At 37.1% G+C, this 23698-nt stretch overlaps 1 protein-coding gene across 12 annotated transcripts in view; it reads left to right on the top strand.

The window, feature by feature from the left end:
- Positions 1-22586, top strand: part of YAP1 (Yes1 associated transcriptional regulator) — a 120585-nt gene extending 97999 nt beyond the window's left edge. For 3 of the 12 annotated variants that reach the window (XM_019630332.1, XM_019630341.1, XM_019630333.1), the window contains 5 exons: positions 147-340; positions 2582-2629; positions 14017-14147; positions 17255-17367; positions 18868-22586. In XM_019630332.1, the coding sequence (XP_019485877.1) occupies positions 147-340; positions 2582-2629; positions 14017-14147; positions 17255-17367; positions 18868-19106 (725 nt within the window). In that variant the 3' untranslated portion in view covers positions 19107-22586. The remainder of the gene's footprint in view (positions 1-146; positions 341-2581; positions 2630-14016; positions 14148-17254; positions 17368-18867) is intronic. The other 9 variants (XM_019630334.1, XM_019630342.1, XM_019630336.1 and 6 more) reach the window with 3 other exon arrangements.
- Positions 22587-23698: the final 1112 nt, after the last annotated feature.

Raw genomic sequence — 23698 nt, forward strand, 5'->3', positions numbered from 1 at the left:
AACCATTGTACCATTGGCGGATTTTTAGGTGATTTCCAGTCTTGCTACAGAAAAGGATATGTTGTATATCCCCAATTGCTTTGAATAACAAAATAATTATTTTCCTTTGCTTTTTGTTTAGGACAGATCTTTTTGTTTCATTTCAGCCATGAACCAGAGAATCAGTCAAAGTGCTCCAGTGAAACAGCCACCACCCCTGGCTCCCCAGAGCCCTCAGGGAGGAGTCATGGGTGGTGGCAACTCCAACCAGCAGCAACAGATGCGGCTGCAGCAACTGCAGATGGAGAAAGAGAGACTGCGACTGAAGCAGCAAGAACTGCTTCGGCAGGTGAGGCCACAGGTTAGAAACCAGCCTTCCACTTTTTGGGGTTTGTCTTTTTATATGAAGTTGGGTGTATTTCATTTTAACATTTATTAGTTACAGAGGCAAGTTCTTTCTCTAAAACTAGAGTGACAGAAACACTCTATCGTGCTCTGTCCTTGTATATTAGTTTAGTTACTTGACTGTCCTTTGATTACATTGGGCTGTAACATGTACATGGAATTGTAAATTACTGTATTTCTGAGGATTTCACTAAGGGGGAAGCTCTGAGACATCACTTGGGGGAAAATATCTTTTACTTTAAATGAATTATTTATCCCGGGGAATCCTCCAATATGATATTTATTGGTCTTTATGTTCCATAAGAATGGATAGTCCCTCATCTGAAAATCAATTTTTACTTTATCTTATTTGAGAGTAGTAAAGTCTAAGTTTAGATATAGGGGTTGTGCTCTTATCAAAATAGTTTATCTTTAAAGTTTTATATAAATTTTTTGGATAATAAAGACATGGTGCTATTTTGAAAGTGTACAAAAAGTGAAAGCTAAGGGCCGGCCGAGTGGCTCAGTTGGTTAAGAGTTCGCGCAAGAGTTTGAGCTCTGAGCAACAGTGGTTCGCTTCCCGGCCCGAGCTGAGCTGCCAACAGGTGGCAGGATGGCTCAACCAAAAAAAAAAAAAAAGTGAAAGCTATCAGTTGCTTTTTTTCAGAGACATTCTATTTGTTTACAAGCATTAAATACACGTATCTATACTATTTTTTCCCACCTAAATCATAGTATACTGAGTGTAGACAAAAAATCATAATACTAAAAAAAAATCATGATACTCTACATTTCTGTTACCAGGATGTAGGCATTTAAACAAGGTACTTTTTTATGAAGGCAATATTTTACAAGTGTCATTAGAGTGTTAATGGAAATACATGAACTTGATACAGTTATTGAACTCTGATTTGGGATTTGAGGAACTGTTCAGTACCTGAGAATAAACCATGGAATCCCTCAGACAGACTCACCTTTAAACTGTTTGTGCTGTTAATAATCAGTCAGTGTAATTCTAGTGTGGTCAGCACCAAAAGTGAGCCCCGATAGGTGTAAGAGTTTGTGCCAGCATATGATGTCAGGAAGCAGTCTTAAAAGAAATATTTCTTCACCTGCCATTAAGAAGGTGAGGACAGGAAGCATATAAACCAGTTTACTGCCTCTCTGACTGACTTTCTAACAAATTACTATAAAGGAAAGATTTCTCATTTAAGTAAAACTTGATCATCAGAACAAGGTAGCACCAACAAGAATGTAATTATGTAGCTACTAGAAGAAGTAGAGCAATTTAAGAGTATGTTTCACACAGCTTGTTTTCATTCCTTGCTTTTTATTTTGTTGTTACTTAGTACTAGATGGTATAAATAAATACAAATCTTAGTTTCACACATGAATTAAAAACTATCAAAACCAATAAACCTTATTAAGAAAAATGATTTAATTGCTAATGTCAGAGTTTTGCTGTTTGTAAGATAATTTTTAAAAAGTCTAGAAATGAGCCATTCATCATTTGTTGTATGCCATAGATCAGCCTGGTTTTTTGTTTGTTTGTTTGTTTATTTTTTTTGGTGTTTTTTGGTGGTGTTTTGGTGGGCAGAATGCTGCTACTTATAAAACTCTTCCTTCCAAAGAATTTTTCTAAATCTTATTCTCACTCTTAACTTTGGTTGATGGGCCCTGGACAGAATAGCTTCCTTTAAAGGTAACTTCTTACTCTGTTTCTTCTTTACTACCAACTGTGTTGTCTTTTCTTATGTTGAAATGACAGTCTTGCGCTATTCTTATACTAATAGTCTATTTTTTAGGATGTTTTTGTTTTTTAGCAATCAGTATAAATTCAGTGTATCGCAAGTCTTTTGGCTTCCTGTGAACTTCTTCTGTTGACAGTTTCTCTTATCACTAAAACATCAAATTACATTTTTCCTGCTTCATCTAATACTCAGAAGCAAAGAACCTACCTGACCAATATCAAATTGTGTTTGAGTCCTGACACCTTAAGTCTTGCTGTCCTATCCTCAATGCTGTTCCACACTTTTGAGGTTTCAGTTTGTTATGTGGTGACTCCATTGGCTCCTGTCTTCCTCAGTCTGCTGCTTCTTGGGCTAGCTTGGGAATTCTGTGCTATGGTGATATGTCTGGATGCAATTTGTAAGTAGGCCTACACAGCCAAACCATGTGGCTTAAAGTAATTTTTATCCATCTTATTTTTTACTCTTAGGCAATGCGGAATATCAATCCCAGCACAGCAAATTCTCCAAAATGTCAGGTAGGCTCTTATCTGATGTTCTAGCATTAAAAAAAAAAAAAAGATATTAGGAAAGAGAGAAACTTGTGCTCCAGGGGCCTGTGCTCACAGAAAATTAGCCCAGAGTATAACACTAAGCCATCTTACTGCCAAGATAATTTAAGTTAACATTGCTGTTCCCAGAAAGTCTACACTATCTGCTCCCTAGATACTCCTGCTAGAGAGCTGCTAGTATTCGTTTTGATTCCGTGGAGGTCTGCCTAGTTTTTAATCTGTGTAGTTTAAAATAGGATTAAATTAATAACTTGAACAATAACAAAGGTAGCATGGATTATTTACTTGGGTAGGCTACTTTAGGAAATTTTATTAATCGTCATAATGATACTGTTAGGAAGGGAAAAATTCTTTCTTGTGGACATTCCAAAGGAAGAACATCAAAATGACTCTTAAGAGAAGGATCTTCCTTGGTAGTGTTTTGGATTTCTTTGTTGGCTTTTATCAACATTTCTCCCTGATGGACCCCAGAGAACAGTGGCTGTGAAGGCATCTTATTTAGATGGAAAAATTGTGACCATTTTTCACTCTAACATGGGCACTTATCTAACTCATGGGAAGAAACTCATTCTTGAACCAAAGAGATAACTCTGTTTTCAGAGTTTGAAGGATTTGAAGGAATTAAGAGCTAGGAGATCACTGCACTTTTCTTAGGTGCAGTTTCACAATCATGAAACACCTCCTACTGTATGTAGCTCTTCTGCACTGGGCTAAATAAGTGCATTGTGTTAGAATCAGCTGTAGAAATTGGAGTTGGCAGAATTCCTGTGACTTTGGATTCTGTTAACTTGTCCATTGGAGCACCATGGTGATAAAGTTAGATATGGTCCTCATAGAGACGAGCTAACTTTGTGAGACGAAAACTCTGTTCTTTACCTATCTTGTTAATGCCTCCTTTAATCAAGACATCGAGTAAGGGAATAACTCGTGCAAGTCATCTTTGCCAAAGCAAAGAGCACACTCTTGTAACGAGGACCACCGATCCCACGTTGGACTCGGAAAAGCAACGTAGCATTGGATCTTTCTACAGTGAAGACATTTTTCCTTGCTTTTTCTTTGAAGTATTTCTGAAAGAAGGCCTTTATTTGTGATAAATGAAGTGGAAACTAATAGGAGCAGAAATTAACTCAAATGAGATTTGGGTTCAAGCAAAAAGTCCTCCATGCCAAAACGGTTTTGAAATTGGTTTTTTTTCCTACTGAGATTTTGAACCTTAAATCCGATAAATGTTTCTAGGTCTATATTTCATATCGATTATAAGTATAAATAGTTGCTCTTATTTAAAGTGTCATCAGAAGTTCTTACTTTTTTTTAGTAGAAAAACTTTAGAAAAGGTGAGCCTTATAAGTAATAACATTCTATTAAATTTACATGGTATTAAATATTCAGTTTATTTCTTAGATTTGTCTAAGCTAGAGCAATAAACCTGAAAAAGTTGGATTTTTAAAAATAAACTTTGCATATGCTGGAGAATAAAATGTTGATTTGTTAAATGTATTTTAGTTGTTTGTATTTACCTGACATGATTTTTTTTCTTATTAAAGATTTTTTTGGAGAAGGGGAACAGTGTTGGTGAATTGGGGAAGGGGCACAGCCAAAGTTGTTGCCCTTCAATCTTAGTTGTGGAGGGCGCAGCTAGCTCAGCTCCAAGTCCGGCTACCTATCGGCAGCTGGCGGCCTGTCAGCTCAAGGTGCCGTGTTCAATCTTAGTTTGCAGATGGGTGTAGCTCACCATCCCATGAGGGAGTCGAATTGGAAACCTTGTTGTTCAGAGCACGAGCTCTCACCAGCTGAGCCATCCTGCCACCTGTTGTCAGCTCAGCAGCAGCTCAGCTCAGGCACAGCTTACTGGCCCATGTGGGAATCAAACCCACGACCCTGTTGCTCAGAGCTCGCGCTCTTAACCAACTGAGCCACTCGGCCGGGCCTACCTGGCATGATTTTGAAAATATCAATAAATATATAAAAATCCAGTATAGGGTTAATTTTGGGTTTGTTCAGATACACAGGATCTGGTAGTGTTTGCATTAAAAAGTATTTGTGTTTTTCTCATCCTACATATTTTTAGATGACTTTAAAGTAGGAAAGATTTCACAAAGATGGTTATATTTTAAGTGGAGATGGCTTTAAATAGGGTTACCAGGATAATTAAGAAAGCTAGTAGGGGCTCTCCAGTCTTGAAAAACAGACTATAATAATATAAAGAAATAGTGGAGAGAAGGGGATGGATCCATCAATATTTCAGTGCCAGGCACTGTTGTTCAAAGTTTATTTTTTACTTTTCTCATAGAAATTAGTGCAGAAGACTTAATAAGAACATGAAATCAGCATCATTAGTTTATAATTCTATACCTCATATGCGTTGGGATGGGGGAAGATACCAAATTTCAAAATGTTTACAAATTACTTGTTTCAAAAGCTGCCTTTAAGTACTTTCAAATAATATTAACAAAACATGTCTATCTTGTAGGATTCTCTGGTTAGGTAAACTAATGTCAGTACAGTTAAGGTTAATGCAAAATTCTGAAAAATTTAGACAACTTTAAAAAGGGATCAGTATATCTTAGCTAAAGATGGAAATTATCACCTTAATTTATCAGGGTTTGTTCACAGAATTTTGGAAAAACTTGATCTCATAGAGCTTTAATTTTTTTTTTTTTTAAGATTTTATTGGGGAATTGGGGAAGGGGAACAGCCAAGTTGTTGTCCTTCAGCCTTAGTTGTGGAGGGCGCAGCTAGCTCACCTCCAAGTCCAGTACCCATCTGGCTGCCCATCAGCAGCTTGCAGACGCTCAGCTCAAGGTGCAGTGTTCAATCTTAGTTGCTTTTAGTAGGCATAGCCCACCATCCCATGCAGGAGCTGAATAGGCAACCTTGTTGTTAAGAGCACGTGCTCTCACCAGCTGAGCTATCCTGCCACCTGTTGGCTGCTCAGTGGCAGCTTAGCTCGGGCACAGCTCACTGGCCCAGGTGGGAATCGAACCAGTGACCCTGTTGCTCAGAGCTCGCACTCTTAACCAACCGAGCCACTTGGCCAGCCCCAATTTTTTCGTTTTTGATAATTTACTATTTTATGTTTCAAAAACAGTTTCTATTAAAAAAAAAACTTTAAGACTGTAAACATCATCTTTGCTCTGTGAGATTGAGCATGTAGTACTTAATTTGCTAGTTATATCTCTTTTCTAGTACATCAATTGCTCCTTTGTAAATTGGAGAGCTTTTGAGAGAGTAGATTAGGAATGCATCCCAGCTTCTGTTACAATGTCTTTTGAAACAGACAATTTGAGGAAAGATAGTCTGTCCTGAGTGTGAATGTTTTTACCTTCTCTTGTGCTTAAGAATGTGGTTCTTAATACCCGTGGTTCCCTAATACCTGTGAGATTGAGTCTAAACTCTGAAACCTGGCTCATTGTCTGTGGTCAGCAGCCTTCTCTCTTGGTTAAGCCAATTATTCTTCTGCTGAGTGCACTTTTCTCTCTTGCTGCCGTGATTCTGCTCAGCAACTTTTCTTCCCTCTTAACTAGTTAAGAGTCTCCATTTTTTTTTATAAGACCTACATCAAAACTCATCCCCAAGGGGCCTCATCAGAATTCTTGAAACTGCCCAGAAAATAGAAATAATACTGCTGTATATAGATACCTTTTTTTCTGAGCAAAGAATTGCTTTAATCTTCATAGAAATTATACCTACCAATATTTTGCAACTAATGAGTATTGTGTAATTGCCATTCCTTATGGGTAGTGAGAAATACATATTAGGGTTGATCACTGGTTTGATGAGTGATAAAACCCACAGTATTATTGTTGAGGATATTGTACTGCTCCTTTAGCCCACAATGGTAAAGAGGTTCAGCTATCCATAGTTCTAGTCAAACGGAGCAAAATAATACCACTGTTCAGACATGTGAAAAAATAGCCGTCAATCTTTCTATTTTTCCTAAATGTAGTAATACTAAAAAATTTGGCTTTTTTCCCCTCCAAACTTTCTTATTAGCAAACACTGAAATAGCTGTTTCAGAATCAAGTTAACACTTTTTCCAAGATTATCTCTCTTCTTTTTGAAGTCCTAATATCAAATATAAACTGTAGATTCATTTACATGTTATCCTGTGAATATTTTATATTTTATTTTAAATGGGCATGTTGAAATCTTTGTATAAAAGGGAGGGAGGAGATTTAGCCTCACATCCTGCATACTTTTATAGGTTATCTTATTTATTTTTTTCATTAAGGTCACCATAATTTGAAGAATGCTATAATAACCTTTATTACTTTAATTGAGACCATAATTAAGTAAAACAAATTACAAAAGTCCTAATTCCATAGATGTGTCAGAAAGAGTGTTGAATCTCAGGATCATGCTGGGAACACCAAACTGCAGGTGTATTTTGGATATCACTTTTCAGAGCGTAGGGTTATCATATAGTTATCATGACTATCCCCAGATCCGCATGTGCATGGATCAAAAATATTTCTGAAGTTGAAGATACTTTGGTAAATGGCACCAACATTAAAAAACAAAAAGCATTCTGAACATTGGCTAAATGTTTTAGTAACTTTAGACATAATGAAATATCTGTGACTGTTTAAAGCTCTGGTGGAAAACGGGGTAGGGCAAGGCATATCTTGAGTAGTTGGAGGAAATGGCTTTTTTTTTTCCTATTTTTGGAATTGTCAATATAAACTGCTATCACTAAGACAAACTATTTATAAAATGTATATTTTTAGAGTTATTCTCCATTTCTAAATTTGGATTTCTAGTTTACTAAACTAACCCTCCTTTTGATACCCAGTGGGTGGAGAGCCTTCACTTATGTGCCATATATTATCCAAAAATGGACCTGCTCTTACACCACTTAGTATTTGATAAAGACAAAATTGTTTTAAAAAGATAATGAAAGTTGATATGTTTGTTTGTTTTAATTTTATCTGCATGGAATTATAACATTTTCAGCTAGCAAGGTTGTTCTGAGATTTATAGTTCATTCCTTTTTATAGTTCATTCCTTTTTATTGCTAACTAGTATTCCATTGTAGGGATGTACTGCTATTATTTTATCTATTCACCTGTTGATAGACATTTGAATTATTTCTAAATTATATGACTTTGTATATACATATGCTTTCATTTCTCCAGGATACTCTAAGAACTTAATAACCTAGAAATGTTCTAAATGTTCCTAGACTACTGACTACCTCTACTACCTTACTCCTTATTTTTTCAAATGATATGAACCAAAGCATTCATTTTATATGGGGCCAAAATACTTTACCAGTTATATATTAAAGTGTCTTTTTTTTCACCCTATGGGAAATAATACTATTTAAATGAAAGGAGGGAAATATAAAAAGGCCAATGGCTTATGGCTAGATCCCGAATCCATGAAAGTCCACCATATAAAGCAGGCAAACTTGTGTTTTCCTTTATAAACCGTCCTGGAAAGTTCCCTCCAGACCCAGCTAGGACTGGGTTTTACTTATAGTGCAGATAGCTCTGACTCAGTACGTCCCAGATTAGCTAAGATTTACAAGCTCAATGGGAAAAGCCACCACATTTTTGTATTATTACAGAAGAAAATGAGCTAAAAATACTTGCTTCGTTTAGAAAAAGTCAAATACTATTGCAAAAGAACTATTTGACCTTTGAAATACAGAAGCATGATTAAATTTTGGCCGAATTTCCTATCAACTTGCTTACTCTTCCATTTTTGAAAGTCTGTCAAACTATTTTTTTCTGGCTACCTTTGGGAAAAGAGAAGCTTAACAAACTTATATTTTTAGCTCAGTATTCTAATTTTAGGCATGTGTTCACGATAAAAAAAAAAAAACTCCTTAGAGATAGACATAACTTTCAACATGAAGCGTTTCAACTGAAATCAGTTTTTGTAGTCAATCCAGTTATGTCCCAAGGCTTATTTTTAAAACAGCTATGCCAGATTTACCCAATTACAAAATAATGTTCATATTCATCTAAAAAGTTTTGACAAAATTACTTTATTGTGGTCGAATAGGCTTATCCTACATATACACATAGATGATAGATAGATAGATAGATAGATAGATAGATAGATAGATAGATAGATAGAGGCTTACTTTTAAATGCAGTGTTATAGAGAGTTTATATGAAATACATTTTTGATCAAAAAAATTCAGATTATGTAACTTTGTTTTATACTTGTCCATATGAAAATAACTATTTTTCTCTAAAGGCACTAGCAAAAGGTCTATATAGCTCTGAAACAAATTTTTGATACTTCTAAAATTCTTAATTTTATATAAGTGTGTACACGTTCACATTTACAGTTCTTGGCTAAAAATATGAAACTTATAAAACTTGCTCACAGTGAAAACCCACAGTTCAGCCATTTTCACTGGCAGTAGGACTGTTTAGGGAGGAACTGTTTCAGTTAGCTCTGACTCCACGTTCACTCTCCTCCAAAATCTGACCAGATAAAGCGTGGAGTAGGGCACTTCTTCAAATTTCCATTTTACTTCTAAGATCTGCCTTCTTAAAACTATATATGGGTATGTGCGTGCATTCATGTGTGTTTGTTTATGTGGGACGTAGAAGTTACTGCTTTTATATTCAATTGAATTCCAAAGTCATAGGCTAAAAAGGGGAGAAAAGTTTGGCTTGTTTTCCTACCTAAATAGAGATGTTTCCCTCCCACATCTTTGTCAATTTCTTTAAAATAGCAACAAAAATTTTCATCTTTATTGAACCCAGTGAAATAAATTATATTCACAGCAGGTGAAAATATTAACATAGGAATTAATGACTTGAGGAGGAGCTACCAAATCAACTTTAATTACAAAAAGCAATTTTGTCTTCAGCAAATACTGAGCTATGTAAGAATGTATCCATTTTGGATGATACTATGTATGTTATTATACATCAAAATTATACCTCAGTGAAGCTGTTCAAAAATTACTTGAGACATCCATTCAACACTATTCTTTTTGCTATAACTCTTAAGTTTCAAAAATGAGTTCAATATTTATACCTTGAATATGGTTTCTATAATCTGTGTGTTATTTGTATCATTTGTCTTATGGTTCATTCATTCTAAAATGTATTGCTATTTACATTCTCATATTTCATTAGCAACACAAATTCTTGACAGTTTTGGAGGTTCTTGTTTTATGCTCTACAACAGTCCATTCATTCATTCATTCGGTGTGCCCTTAAGGGACTGAAAAGAAATAAATAATTACGATATCATGTGATAAGTGCTAAGATCATGCTACGTCCATATGATCACAGTGTTAAAGACGTAACATCTCTCTCTAATCCAATCCAAAAATGGACATAGGATCATCATGGAGAGTTACCTAGAGAATGTCTTAAATAATATGTGTTCTAGTCCACAAGAGCATATGGAAAGACATGGTACCAAGAGACAACATGTCATACTACCGAGTTGCAGGGAGTACACTATCATTGTAAAGTCACTTGCCACTTTAAGATGAGAATGGGAGAGGTCAAAGACAGAGGGTAGACAGGAAACAAATAAAATGAATCCCCAGAAGCTACTGGGAGAGGGTGTTGGCATTTAACAGGAGGAGGGGGAAAAACCCATTTTCCGAGACTGGAAGAAAAGTTACAAAGACAAGCATGAGTGAAGATAGCTTTGGGAGGAGCAGGAAGGGATGCCATGAGGAGCCAGAAAAATGGGCCTTATGGCTTCAGTGTTCTAATGGGAAGAGAGATGGAAATGGACTTGACTGAATAGGGGCTTAAGAGACTGCCAGATTTCACGTAGTGACCATGAGAATGTGAGAAAAAAACTACCAAGGAGGGGCAGGGTCAATGAGTGGTACTAAGGGCCCAACCAAGACCAAAAACCATTAATTTATAAAAACAGTCTGGATAGTTGTATGATTTTTCTCAAGCATTTCTTAGCAGTCTCAGTATACATATGAAGCAAGCACATTTTCAGTATTGATCCAGGGTTGGAATTTGCTGTTTTGAGATAAAATTATGTATATGTAAGGAATGTATAAGGTTCTCGTGTATTTCAACTGATCAACCCTGAGTTCAAGGAGGAAAGAAAAAAGAAACCAACAGATGGTCAAGAGGCATATGAAAAGATACTCAGCATCACTAATCATCAGGGAAATGCAAATCAAAATTACAATGAGATATCACCTCACACCTGTTAGAATGGCTATTATCAAAAAGACAAGAAATAATAAGTTTTGGCGAGTATGTGGAGAAAAAGAAACCTTTGTGCTCCATTGGTGGGCATATAAATGGGTGTAGCCACTATGGAGAAAATAGTTTGGAGGTTTCTCAAAAACATTTAAAAAGAAAACAACAAAAAAAAACCTATCATATGATCCAGCAATTCTACTTCTGGGTATTTATCCCAAAAAAACAAACAAAGAAAAAAAAACACTAACTCAAAAAGATACATGCACCCCCATGTTCATGGTGGCATTATTTACAATGGAGACAACCTAAGTGTCCATCTATGGATAAATGGGTAAAGAAGATGTGATATATGTGCACAATGCAATACTATTCAGCCACAAAAGAGAATGGACTCTTTCCATTTGTGACAACATGGATGGACCTTGAGGGCATTATGCTAAGTGAAATAAGTCAGAGAAAGCCAAATACTGTTTGATCTCACTTATAAGTGGAATCTAAAACAAGACAAAACAAAAAAAACCAAGCTTATTGATAGAAAACAGATGGTTGCCTGAACAGGTGGTTGCCAGAAGGGAGGAGGGAGGAGGATGGGTTAAATGTGTGAAGGGGGCTCAAGAGGTACAAAATTCCAAATACAAAGTAAGTAAGTCATGGGATGTAATGTACAGCATGGTGACTATAGTTAATAATACTAGATTACATATTTCAAAGTTGCTAAGAATAAATCTTCAAAGTCCTCATCACAATAAAAAATATATTTGTAACTATGTATGGGGACGGCTACTAACTAGACTTATTGTGGTGATTATTTCACAGTGTATGTATATATTGAACCATGTTGTACAACTGAAACTAACATAATGTTATATGTCAGTTATAACTCAATACAAAAAAGGGAGGGAGGGAAGAGAGCCAATAGACTGGGAATAGTAAGGGAAAGAAGGAGCTAGAGTCCTGAGGTTGCAGGGCTGGTACACTGGGAGTAATACCATGCAGGAACTGGGTGAAAAATAAAATTGTGATCCTAGAAAGTAGAATGAGTGCATGTAAGGTTTGTAGGGGAGAAATTTCTAAGCCAGTCCCAGGGTGTGACCGAAGGAATGGAGTTAATGATTGAGTGAAGTGGTCAGTATCATTGCAATTTAGAGGTCCATGGATTTCAACGGTAGATTTTTTTTTTTTAAGATTCTTTATTGGGGAATTGGGGGAAGGGGAACAGACAAGTTGCTGTCGTTTTGTTCTTCAGTCTAGTTGTGGAGGACGTTGCTTCACTGGCCCAAGTTGGCACCATCATTGCGCTCTTCCCGGGCGAGGCAGATCAGTCGCTGGCTTCTGGAAGGCCGCTCACTGCGGCTGCTGGCCGCTCACGCTGGCTGCCGGCCACACACGATAGCCCATGGCAACCCACTGCAGCAGGGGCTGCAGCCTACGCCGTCACCAGCAACTCACAACAGCCCAGCTCCAGGTTGAGCTGTTGTTCAGCATCTTAGCTGTAGAGGGCAGTGTCACTGGCCCTCATATGTGGGATCTGAACCGGGTCCCTCTGGCATCCCAAGCCAGCTCTTAACCAACACGTCACTCGGCCGTCCCTCAACGGTAGATTATTATATTGGTTTTGTGCATGGATGTTGGCAATTCTAGGGTGATGGATGCACTTGCAATGAAGTGAAACATTGATCGTTGTCCCAAACATGACTAAAGATTTTAGAGGTAGGTTTGGTTTTAAATAATAAGGTCTTGGCTATGCAAATGGACGATTGAGGTAGGTGGAGATGAAGATCATTGAAATCCAGAAAGTCAGGGAGCTGTCAGGTTGAGTGAATCATCCACGTAATAATGTATAAATAACAAGATACAGCATCATGTCCTATAACTACTATAACATTGAAATAGTAATGAGCATAAGTGGTATGTTAAGATATGTGCAACAACTTACAATATGATATGAAAATGTCTTCTATTGATGAAAAGTCAAAGGTATAGTAAATACTACTGCTTGTTGCCTATATTTGTAATTTTAAAAGGTGCTAAATTTCAGAAAATAAAGGTGTAATTCTTTTTCTCCGTCCAAGTTCACAGGCCTTCCTCATTCTGTCACCATCCTCTAGTTAAGGAATCCCACCCATTTTAAGGGATGCTATATCCAGAAGACATAAGCCTGTATAAAAAGAAGTAGTTTTTGCATGAGGAAGAATTCATAGGTTAGAAGTGGTGGTACAGAGCTCAGAGAATATCTGGCGTGAGGGAGCTGGAGATGGTGGGTGTGTGCCGCAGGGAGCAGGCTTGGCTCAGGAAGCCTGTGGGAAGAGCAGTGGCTTTTGTGATAAACCATATTTCAAGTCAAACAGAAAAGTCAAGGGAGGGGAAGTTAATGCTCTAGCAGAGATGATATTTGTAGGAGCTTAGGAGGCACTGTGGAAATTCTTAGGGGAAGGGAACAGTGAACAGATGAAAAGGTGAAAAAAAGGACAAAGTAATAATTAGGTGTTAAGGGGTTAACCAGAGCAAGATAAACTAGCCTCGAGATCCCAGGCAAATATAAGGCTTGAGGCCTGGGATGTCTGGAGGCCTGTTGAAGCAGGCCTTCTGGAACCATCAGAGTAGTAATGGCCCACAGCTTTGGCTCAATTTTCCAGGTAGAGTCCTGCTGGGAAATTTTTGGATGCCCCCTAAAGATAGCTCAAGATAGAAAAACCTGAAATCAAAATGAGATCCTGAATAGCAAAGTATTAAAGAGTACGGGGGGCGGCGCACAGGGGGAGTTGGTGCCTTCCAGTAAATCATCAAATGTTCTTCATTACTGGTGTCAAACACACAAAACCCACATGAGGATTGGTGAGTGAAAATAAACTCTAAGAAGCCTCTTTTAAAAGACCAGACTTGCTGTTCTACCCCAAAGGAGGAATTTGGGAGTGTCGGCCAAAGCAAAGAAAATAACAATGAAATTCAGTAATAAAATATATATGTTTTGGGGTTAATAAGACTAGATAAACTTTCAATTTATATAATTTAATTTTCGACCACTTGAAATGAATAGAAGAACTTGATCTTTCTGACTGGGAAACTTATTAACTTTAAAATAAATGTTAATACTTCCACTTTATATGCACATGGTTACCCTAGTGTGCATTTTATTTCTTTAATCCTAACAATAAGTTTGTTAATCAGTAGACTGATTCTGTTTGTGTTCGTTTTTTCTAGGAATTAGCTCTCCGGAGCCAATTACCAACACTGGAGCAGGATGGTGGGACTCAAAATCCAGTATCTTCTCCTGGGATGTCTCAGGAATTGAGAACAATGACGACCAATAGCTCAGATCCCTTTCTGAACAGGTTGGTGAGAGTTGCTACTGGCCAATATCTGAAAAAGATCCTAGCTTTGAGATTATTTTCCTTAGTACTTGTAATAAGCTGTTTGAACATCTGTGTGGGCCAAAAACCATAGTCGTAAAGGAATCTCTCCATAAATGACAAGCACAATAAAACGTGAGGATTAAACGCCGCTCCTGTGAGAGGAAGTGAGCTGTTCAGACTTGTAGGGGGATACTTAATTCAGGGTCACATGCTTGCTTCAGCCTATACTGTTGACTACCAGTTAAAATTACAGAATCATGAAGAAACATATGAATGCCTTTCTATGAAAGTAAATGAACTGCAGAGAATGGTTAGAAGGAATTTTCCACCTGTGTTCAACCTGAGAGGTTTCACTACAGCAGTGCTGTGAGGCCTCATGTCCTTAAGGGCTGTTGTTCCAGGAGATAAAATGTAAGGTTGTGCCTCTTTCCAGAAGTGCATTAATATTACAGGCAGTATTTGAAAATAGCATAGCTAAAGGAGTATACATTTTAGTGAGTTACCACTTTCAGAAAGACTGTAAAATGTTTTTATACACAGTGCTATGTTGAAAACTGCAAGCTGAAACAGGTCATATTCTTTGCCTAGAAAGCTTTTTAAAATTAAGATTCGTCTACACTTTATTCTTCTAGGTTGTAAAATATTTATGGAGTTTCAGTTTTTTAAAAGAAGGAACAAATACTTTCTGGTCTTTATGCTTTTGATGTTTTTTAGCCAATTTTAAGCAATGCAGTTTTAAAAGTATTTAAAGGTACTTTGGTTTAGGAAAGCTATTATCTACCCAGGTAATTCAGTTCTCTCCTACTGAATTGAAAGCTTCATGATCTTAAGAAAAACAAAATGTTCTCTTCTGACACATACAGTTTTAAAGTTCTGCCAAAAATTGAGTGTTTTTATATAAGATTATAGTTCTGAACTTAAACGAGGTTAATTAGGAGAGGTCATAGCCACAGAACTTTTTTTGTTTTTAACAAGGAAAATTTTAGATCAGTGTAATTCCAGTACCCATCTATTGAAGGCCTGTATTGATCCAGGGATCAAATTAGACTATTTAGAAAAATGGATAGATTCCTGCTTAAAACTTGGTGAAAGCTGGGCGACAGTTTGCAATTCTGTTTTCTGTTAAGGATCACAGAGTGGCAGATCATCGGTGTTATTAGTCTGAGGGCACAGTTCTGTGCCGTCTCACACACGTTCCTTAAGCTCGAAACACTTGTTCCCCTAACTTACCACGGAATTGAGTCTCAGTGGTGGTGCCTCATCTCCCTTTAATGCTGAGAGCCTTCAAGGCCAGCTCTCATGTGCCCCTCCATGAAACCTTTCTGCTGTACTTTTAAGTTCTCTCCTCTCTGTTCTAAAAGCACTGTGCTCACATAGTCCTTGTATATGATTCATTAATGTGTTTGTTCATCTCCCTCCCTGAAGTTGTGAGCCTCTCAGAAAGCATCAGTTGTGGGTTGCTGTTGTGTGTAACCTTCCTAGCCTCAGCGCCTGGTCTAATGCCTGTCACATAGTAGAAGATGCTCAGGGAGTGCTTAGTGAATGAGTTGGGGCCGCAGGCGGTGGGGGTTCTGCAGGGAAACAGCTATGTGAACTTGGTCCTCAGGAATGCCCATGTGCTTCCCCCGTGGCTTGGAAAGAGCCCTGCACAACTGTGTAAATTCAGCCATTCTGTAGCAGAGTCCTGAGTGTCTGTGGGTGCCCCGTGCTCAGCAGTGGGAATGAAGTAATGAAGACGACCAGGCCTTGTCCCAGAGCAGGGCAGGCAAAATAAAAACAAACCACATCCTGAGCCTTCTCCTATGTGGCTGCATTGTATACAAACGGTCTCAAAGGCAAAGGGGTGTTTTCTTGGATCTGTGTGAGGCTTTTGAATCTTGCCAAAATCTGGCGAGAAGCATTAGAGTAAACCAGTTGTTGCAATATACAGAGGGAGGATCAAGCAAATGCATTAAGTAATTTTAGAGAAGAAACTTGGGGGACTGAGCTTTCAACCTTGAGCAACTGTTAAAGCTTATTTATAAAGCTTAGTTTTTTGTGTTTTGTTTTTTTTTAACTTTTGTGTAAGCTAAACAGCTACTTACATGTCCAAACTGCAAGGAAAGTTAAAGTTCACATCATGGTCACAGGCCCTTGAACAATTGCCTTTATTTCACAGTTTGCCATAAGATTTTCTAGAATTAGCAGAACCCCTTATAGTAAATGCCAGCTGGTGTCTACAGCGCTACTAGCTTAGGAAAGTGTCCTGATTATGAAAGTAATGTTCTGTAGATATTTACCATATTTGTGTGTAAATCTGGAAACTTCATTTAACTAACTAAAGTAAAAATCTGTCTTGGCTCATGTTTTCCTGTTTTTCTCAAGGTGTGTACCTTGTAGGATTTTTTTGCTTGTTTTTTAATTAATCTTTCCTTTCATTGGAACTTGAACGACTCCAATCTTATGCTGAGGTGTCTGGGTTTTTTCTCCCTAAACAGAAGCAACAAGATCAAGCTACAGGCGTTCTTATCATATCGGCAGTGAATCATCTGTTTTGGCCCAGTCCAAAAAAGAATTCTGGTTCTTTATTTTGGGTTGATTTTTCCTTGGCTTAAAACTCTCTGCATAAGAGCTAGGAATTTAACATAAGTCTAGTGCAGACCTGTCTCGCCACCTACCTAGCGTTTGTGTTTTGAGCTGTGCCTGTGCTACCACCACTTGGGAATTGAGACCTTGAAACAAGTGAGCTGTGTGGATCCCCCAGAATCAAAATGGTATTCCAGAGAGAATACCTATACAGAGAATTTTCTGTCAGCTAGGAAAACTGAGTATATCTTTTTTTCCCTATAGCCACCAAGCCCGGAACCATAGGAGAGATCTTGGTCCCTTCGAGTTGCCAGCTTCAATTAGGATTACCTTGTCTCTTGCTTCATAGCCTAAGGGCTGTATGGTCCCTGAAAGAGGGTGCTTGTTTCAGACGTTGCAGGGCAGGAATTTTCACTAATCCTCTTTGAGAATCATGTTAATACTTAGCAGGTGTTCATTTTTACCTTGAATTTTTTTTTTTTGTCTTTTTTGTGCTGGTCTTTAACTCTCATTCTTTGTAGTGGCACCTATCACTCTCGAGATGAGAGTACAGACAGTGGACTAAGCATGAGCAGCTACAGTGTCCCTCGAACCCCAGATGACTTCTTGAACAGTGTTGATGAAATGGATACAGGTTAGTATTCTTCATTCCTCTTAGGAATCTGACTTTCAGTCAGGTACAGTCATTTTATCACCAGGTCTAATAAGCTGTTGTGAGCAAACGTTATTCAGAAGAAAGCCATTAAAATCATATAAACTTCAATTCAAATCGAGCCCACTTCGTCTCTAGATGGCAGTTTGTAATTTAAGTCTTTTCTCAGTTTTTTAAACATCATGGAATCTTAGCTGTACTTGAACAAAACTGATGACATGACTTATTTTAGCATTGAAAATACTGAATCAGTTGGCAAGGCAGTTGAGGATCCTATTAGATTTCTCTATTATAGGTTTGTATTCTTAATTTGGGAGAGAGATTTCTGTATGTGACTCAGCGTTGGCTTCCCTCTTTTCTGTGAGGGTGTTTTTTTTGGGTCCAACTTAGGTATTATGGGGCCCAGAAACCCACATGGGAAACACTAGGTGATGGGGTTCACCTATGTGATTGTTAGAATAGTTACAGGGGTCTTGCAGGAGCTAAGAAACACCTGCTTCACGGGGGTAATTAAGGACCCATTTTTCCTGTGGCTAACCTGCTGACCACGGATTGCCCTGGACTTGGCAACTACCAGGGAGCGTGAACTGGCAGGGAAATGGCCCAGCTCTCCAGCTAGCTGGTATTGTAGCTGACAACTTCTGAAAGTGTTTGGCAAGTCTTTTGTGCCTATTTTGCAGCTCATGGCTTTTATGCTTTCTAGAACCACCCCTCCCTCACATCTCTGCTTGTCTAAATCTCAAATCCTCCTTAGGAGTCACTTCAAACCCATCTCGTCCTTACTCCTCTGTCCCCTATTTTTCTCTTCTCCAAACCCCTATAGCACTTAATTGTTTATTATATTAATTTTTCTGAAAGCATGTTTCATTGACGCTCTAAAGAATGTTAACGTTGTCGTATGCAAAAAAGATTTTGCGGCCAGATTAATTTGAAAAACCTAGAGCAAAGCTAGGAAGATTTACTTATTCAAGGATTTCTGGGAGGCTTGTTTTGCTACTGTGAAATGTGACTCTCCAAGAGTGGAATAGAGTTTTCATACAGTCCATTTATTTTAGTGTTTCCAAAGGTGTACTTAAGGGAAAGATGGGACTATACCGTTCATTTTTATATTTTATTTTATTTTGGTGGTACACATCTGGAAGAGAGTCAGGTAGTGGTGCTGTTACATAGTATACTTGCTCCTCCTCCCGTGCTGCGTTCACTTTTTCAGGGAATTTTTTTTCATGACCCGCCTTTAGTGTTCAGCACATAGTCATAAGCAATCGAGTTGTTGGTTAAATATCTGAACAAATGTTGAAGCAAAAGTAAACTAGGTGGTGTTATTTTGTTACTGGTGGGTTGTTTGGTCTAAAATAAACTGGGCATCAGTTCAGGAGGTCAGTTGGGAGTGCCTTCCTTTCTTAATGCATTTCTGTATGCGCTCACATGATATAGCTCTGATAGCTTTTCAAAACAGACCTATTCTCTCTCTGTTCCAACTAGGTGATACTATCAACCAAAGCACCCTACCCTCACAGCAGAATCGTTTCCCAGACTACCTTGAAGCCATTCCTGGGACAAATGTGGACCTTGGAACACTGGAGGGAGATGGAATGAACATAGAAGGAGAGGAGTTGATGCCAAGCCTGCAGGAAGCTTTGAGTTCTGACATCCTTAATGACATGGAGTCTGTTTTGGCTGCCACCAAGCTAGATAAAGAAAGCTTTCTTACATGGTTATAGAGCCCTCAGGTAGACTGAATTCTAAATCTGTGAAGGATCTAAGGAGATAAGACACACATACCAGAAATTTCCAAATAAGCCAGTTGCAATCTTCTGGCTAATACAGAAAAAGATGAACAAACGTCCAGCAAGATTCTTTCATCCACTATTTTGCTCTTCCTTGTCCATTGCTGCTGTTAATATATTGCTGACCTCTTTCGTAGTTGGCCCTAAAGAATCAAAAAAAAAAAAAAAACTTTGTTTCTTTTGCTATTATAACTACTGTTTGTTTTGGGGGCTGGGGGAAGTGAGCCTGTTTGGATGATGGATGCCATTCCTTTTGCCCAGTTAGATGTTCACCGATCATTTTAACTAAATAGACTTGGAAGTCAAATGCTTCATGTCACAGCATTTAGTTTGTTTAAGCAATTGTTTCTTCAGCTGCCTTTGGCCAGTAGAAAAACATGACTTACTGGTCTGACAAGCCAAAAATGTTGTATCTGATATTAAGTACTTAATGCTGATTTGAAGAGATAGCTGAAACCAAGGCTGAAGACTATTTTACTTTCAGTGTTTTTTTTCCTCCTAGTGCTATATCATTAGTCACATAGTGACCTTGATTTTATTTTAGGAGCTTATAAGGCATGAGACAGTTTCCATAGAAATATATTAATTATTGCCACATACTCTAGTATAGGTTTTGGTGGGTTTTATTGTGGGTTTGTTTTGTTTTATTTTGGTTGGTTGGGGTATTTTTTTCCGGAAACGAGGCAAATTACCACAGTACTGAGCCTGTTTATACTTGTAGCTTGGGACTGTTATTGTAGTTCCTTTGGTAAAATCTACATTTCCTGATTTTTTTTTTTTACCATCTTATTTAAACCTTGATTATCTGCTCTCTCTATATATACCCCCACACACACTTATAATGTTTATATGATAGTGTGATAGCAGAATGTATTTTTTTGTAGGTTTCCCTACTTTCCAATTTATTTTAAAATGGTAGCTTTGAATGTATGCATTTAGAATACATGATTAGTAGTTTATATTTCACAGGTAGATTAAATCTGGTTGGGGCAGTCTACAGATGTTTGTGGTAGTTTAATGTTCTAGAAAAGGCTATTGTTATGGAGTCCCTAGAGGGCACACAATAAAATTATCTGATGAATTTGAAAGAAGCAAACAAGAAATGGCTTTATTTCCTCTTGTTACTCCCTTGGACTAATTTTGTCTTGATGGGAAATCACTGAGTAGGTTCATAATGTACGTGACAGAAGTAAGCTTTATGTGGTCGTTTACCTTCCCTTAGCTTTGGAAGTTTTACCTTCACCTTAGTTTTGGAAGTAAATTCTAGGACTTTAGTTGTCATTTGTAATGAACACATTAAAGACTACATTGAAATATTGCCTTCAAGATTGTTCTTACTAGTAAGACTTGCTCCTACTTCTATATGCTGAAATTGGCCCTAGACAGTAAAATACTGTAAGGTCATGAGTTAGCTGGTAAAATGATCAGATTAATAAATGTATATTGGTAGTTGAATTTAGCAAAGAAATAGAGATAATCATGATTATACTTTTATTTTTACAGGAAGAGATATAACTAGAGTATGTGTCTACAGGAGTAATAATGGTTTCCAAAGAGTATTTTTTAAAGGAAAAAAAAAATGAGCATGAATCAACTCTTCAGTATAAGCTATGAAGTAATGGTTGGTTGGTTATGAATTATAGTGGCACCAGCTCGCACCTCTGTGATTAAGGGTCTTTCAGTGTTTCCAGAGTAAGCCCTTATTTTCAAGGGTTTATAACAAACATAAAATCTCTTTTCCTGGCTAAAACTGCTATGAAAAGCCTCAGCTTGGGAAGATAGTTTTTTTTGTGGGGTTTTTTTGTGTTTTTGTTTTTGTTTTCTGATTACAAAATCTAAGTATTTTGACCCTTCAATTCAGAGAAGTGCAAAAGTTGGAAGTGAGAAGTTTTATATTAAGTATTTTCAGTGCTCAAAAAATGCAATCACTGTGTTGTATATAATGATTCATAGGTCGATCACTCATAATAATTGACTCTAAGGCTTTTATTAAGAAAACAGCAGAAAGATCAAATCTTGAATTAAGTCTGGGGGGAAATGGCCACTGTGCAGATGCATTGATTTTTTTTTTTTTAGAGCAATAATGAAATTCTACCTAGAATGCATAATTGTGTACATGGATAATACAGCATGTTGGTTTTTTTATGTGCAGAAGATCAAAGCTACTTGGAAAGAGTGCCTACAATTTTGCCAGTAAGCCACAAATTAAGATTGTATCTTATATATCAAGCAGAGTAGCTTTAGGTAAGGGAGAGGGTGGGAAGGGGGTGGGGGTTGTGAAGACTTAGTGGGACTTTGATAGAGAACTTTATAACCTTCTTTTTCGTCAGTCAAGACTTACCTTGCATCTTGCTGTCATTAAAGGCAGTTGTTCCTAAAATTTCAATCCCTTAAGTACACCCACAAAATAAGAATATGGAGTTCTTTATTTCCCCTCGACTTTAATTTGCCCAGTTATACCTCAGTATTGTAGGAGCACTGTGGTACCTGACAGACTCGGTGCTTTGATCTTATCATACATACCCTCTGTACTTTCCTGAAAGAGACCTAAGAGTTCTTTCTCTTTCAGTTGGAATCACAGCCTCAATGTGGTCTTTCTTGTTTTATGTCCTTGTTCCTCATGTAAAAGTGTTTAACTGCTTCTTGGTTGTATTGGGTAGCATTGGGGTAAGAGTTTAACTGGGTATTCTTGAATTACTTTTACAATAAACCAATTTTATAATCTTTAAATGTATCAGCTTTTTACATTTGTGTTCTTTTCAGTTAGGGCTTCTAAGATCTATTTTTGGTTGATGGAACACGTTGATTTAGTTTGAGATTTTTGAAAGCACTATTTGCTGTAATAACTTTTCTAAATATAGTGCCTTTTTAAAAAAAAAAGTACAAAGGAAATGACTTTTATAAACAAATAATGTTGCTGTTTTAAGTATTCATATTAAATAGATGCATTCTATATGGAACCTTGGCAGAAACACTGAAAAATAACAGTAATTAGTTGTGTAATTCATAATTCATACCAATCAGTGTTGAAGCTCAAACAGTGCAAAAGTGGGAGGCAATATCCAGTGATTAACAATTTCATAGCTTTTACACATCTGAGAAATGAGTGCTCAGATGAATTTTATCTTCCGCCAGCATGTTTTTATAAGAATTGTGGGTGTGCCTATCTTAACAATTGTTTTCTGTATTTTGAAAAAGTTATTCTCCACGTTTTAAATGTTTTATATTAGAGAATTCTTTAATGCACACTTGTCAAATATATATATAGTACCAATGTTACCTTTTTATTTTTGTTTTAGATGTAAGAGCATGCTCATATGTTAGGTACTTACATAAATTGTTACATTATTTTTTCTTATGTAATACCTTTTTGTTTGTTTATGTGGTTCAAATATATTCTTTCTTTAAACTCTCCTTTGTTGTTTTTAACGATTAATCTATTTAAAACTTTTTTGGCTTCTTAATGAACTTCCAATAGAACAAGTACTCGTGATAAAAGGAAATAAAAGGTGATTACAGTGGTAACTGGTAGACAGGTGAAATTTAAAGGTTAGTTTGCTATTCGGAAGTTTTGAAGTACGGATATAATTCTTTGAACTTCATGTTCTGTACTCTTCATGTAGACCATCCCCATTGATAATAGTGTGTAAGCAGAATTGTCTCCTTCATTCTTAACTGACTTTACTACCTGTAACAGCACAGAAAAAACAGAAGAGCTTGACACAGTCTTTCAAAATAGCCTTTGGTTTTATTTCTCCAAAACATTGTCTCATGGTCTCTAAAATATAACACTTAACATTAGTGAAAATTATTAGTTATTGTTTTATAAATAAAAACTTTCACGAATTTAAGTGATAGGTTATGAACTCTGAATAAGAAGTAGATTTGATTGTCTTTGAAAATGATTTATTTCTATGTGTAATATCTTCAATTACTGACATCAGTTTTGGTGAGGCAAATCTGAAACTTCATATTTTGTTATGTATGATTTCTTTACAATAGAAGAACATGAATATTGTGGGCTTGAAATTGATCATTTCCCTTATCTTGTGCAAAATGTAGTAGTTGTCCATCTTAGCTCAAAACTATACCTCATGTCTGTAGACAGTGTACCTTATGTTAGAAGGCTTGAAGTCTAGGTACCTTCATTCTGGATCCTGGGAACCAGAATTGTACAACATTTAGGTAACTGAGTTAGTCTGATTCAGCAGAATACTCAGAAGAAGATATTAATTTGGATTTGGGAAGGATAGCCTCTAGAGAGAACAGGGGAGGGCCATTCTAAATATTTGAGAAGGATAGTAGCCTTACTTAGAACCTGATATTCAGTAATTTACATAAGGTTTTTCTTAGATAGACAGACCCAAAACTAAGTTCAGTATCTGAATTGCCCAGCTGGAATAAACAGACAAATGGTTTTCCAGAGCAAGAAAGAACAATAGGAATAAAAGGAAACTTGGGGGTAACTGCAGGAATGGTCAGTAGACCAGTGAGTTACGTGTGATCCCCCCCGCTGGTTTCCATCT

This window comes from Hipposideros armiger, unplaced genomic scaffold (genome assembly GCF_001890085.2).
Source record: "Hipposideros armiger isolate ML-2016 unplaced genomic scaffold, ASM189008v1 scaffold_901, whole genome shotgun sequence".
Classification (NCBI taxonomy): domain Eukaryota; kingdom Metazoa; phylum Chordata; class Mammalia; order Chiroptera; family Hipposideridae; genus Hipposideros; species Hipposideros armiger.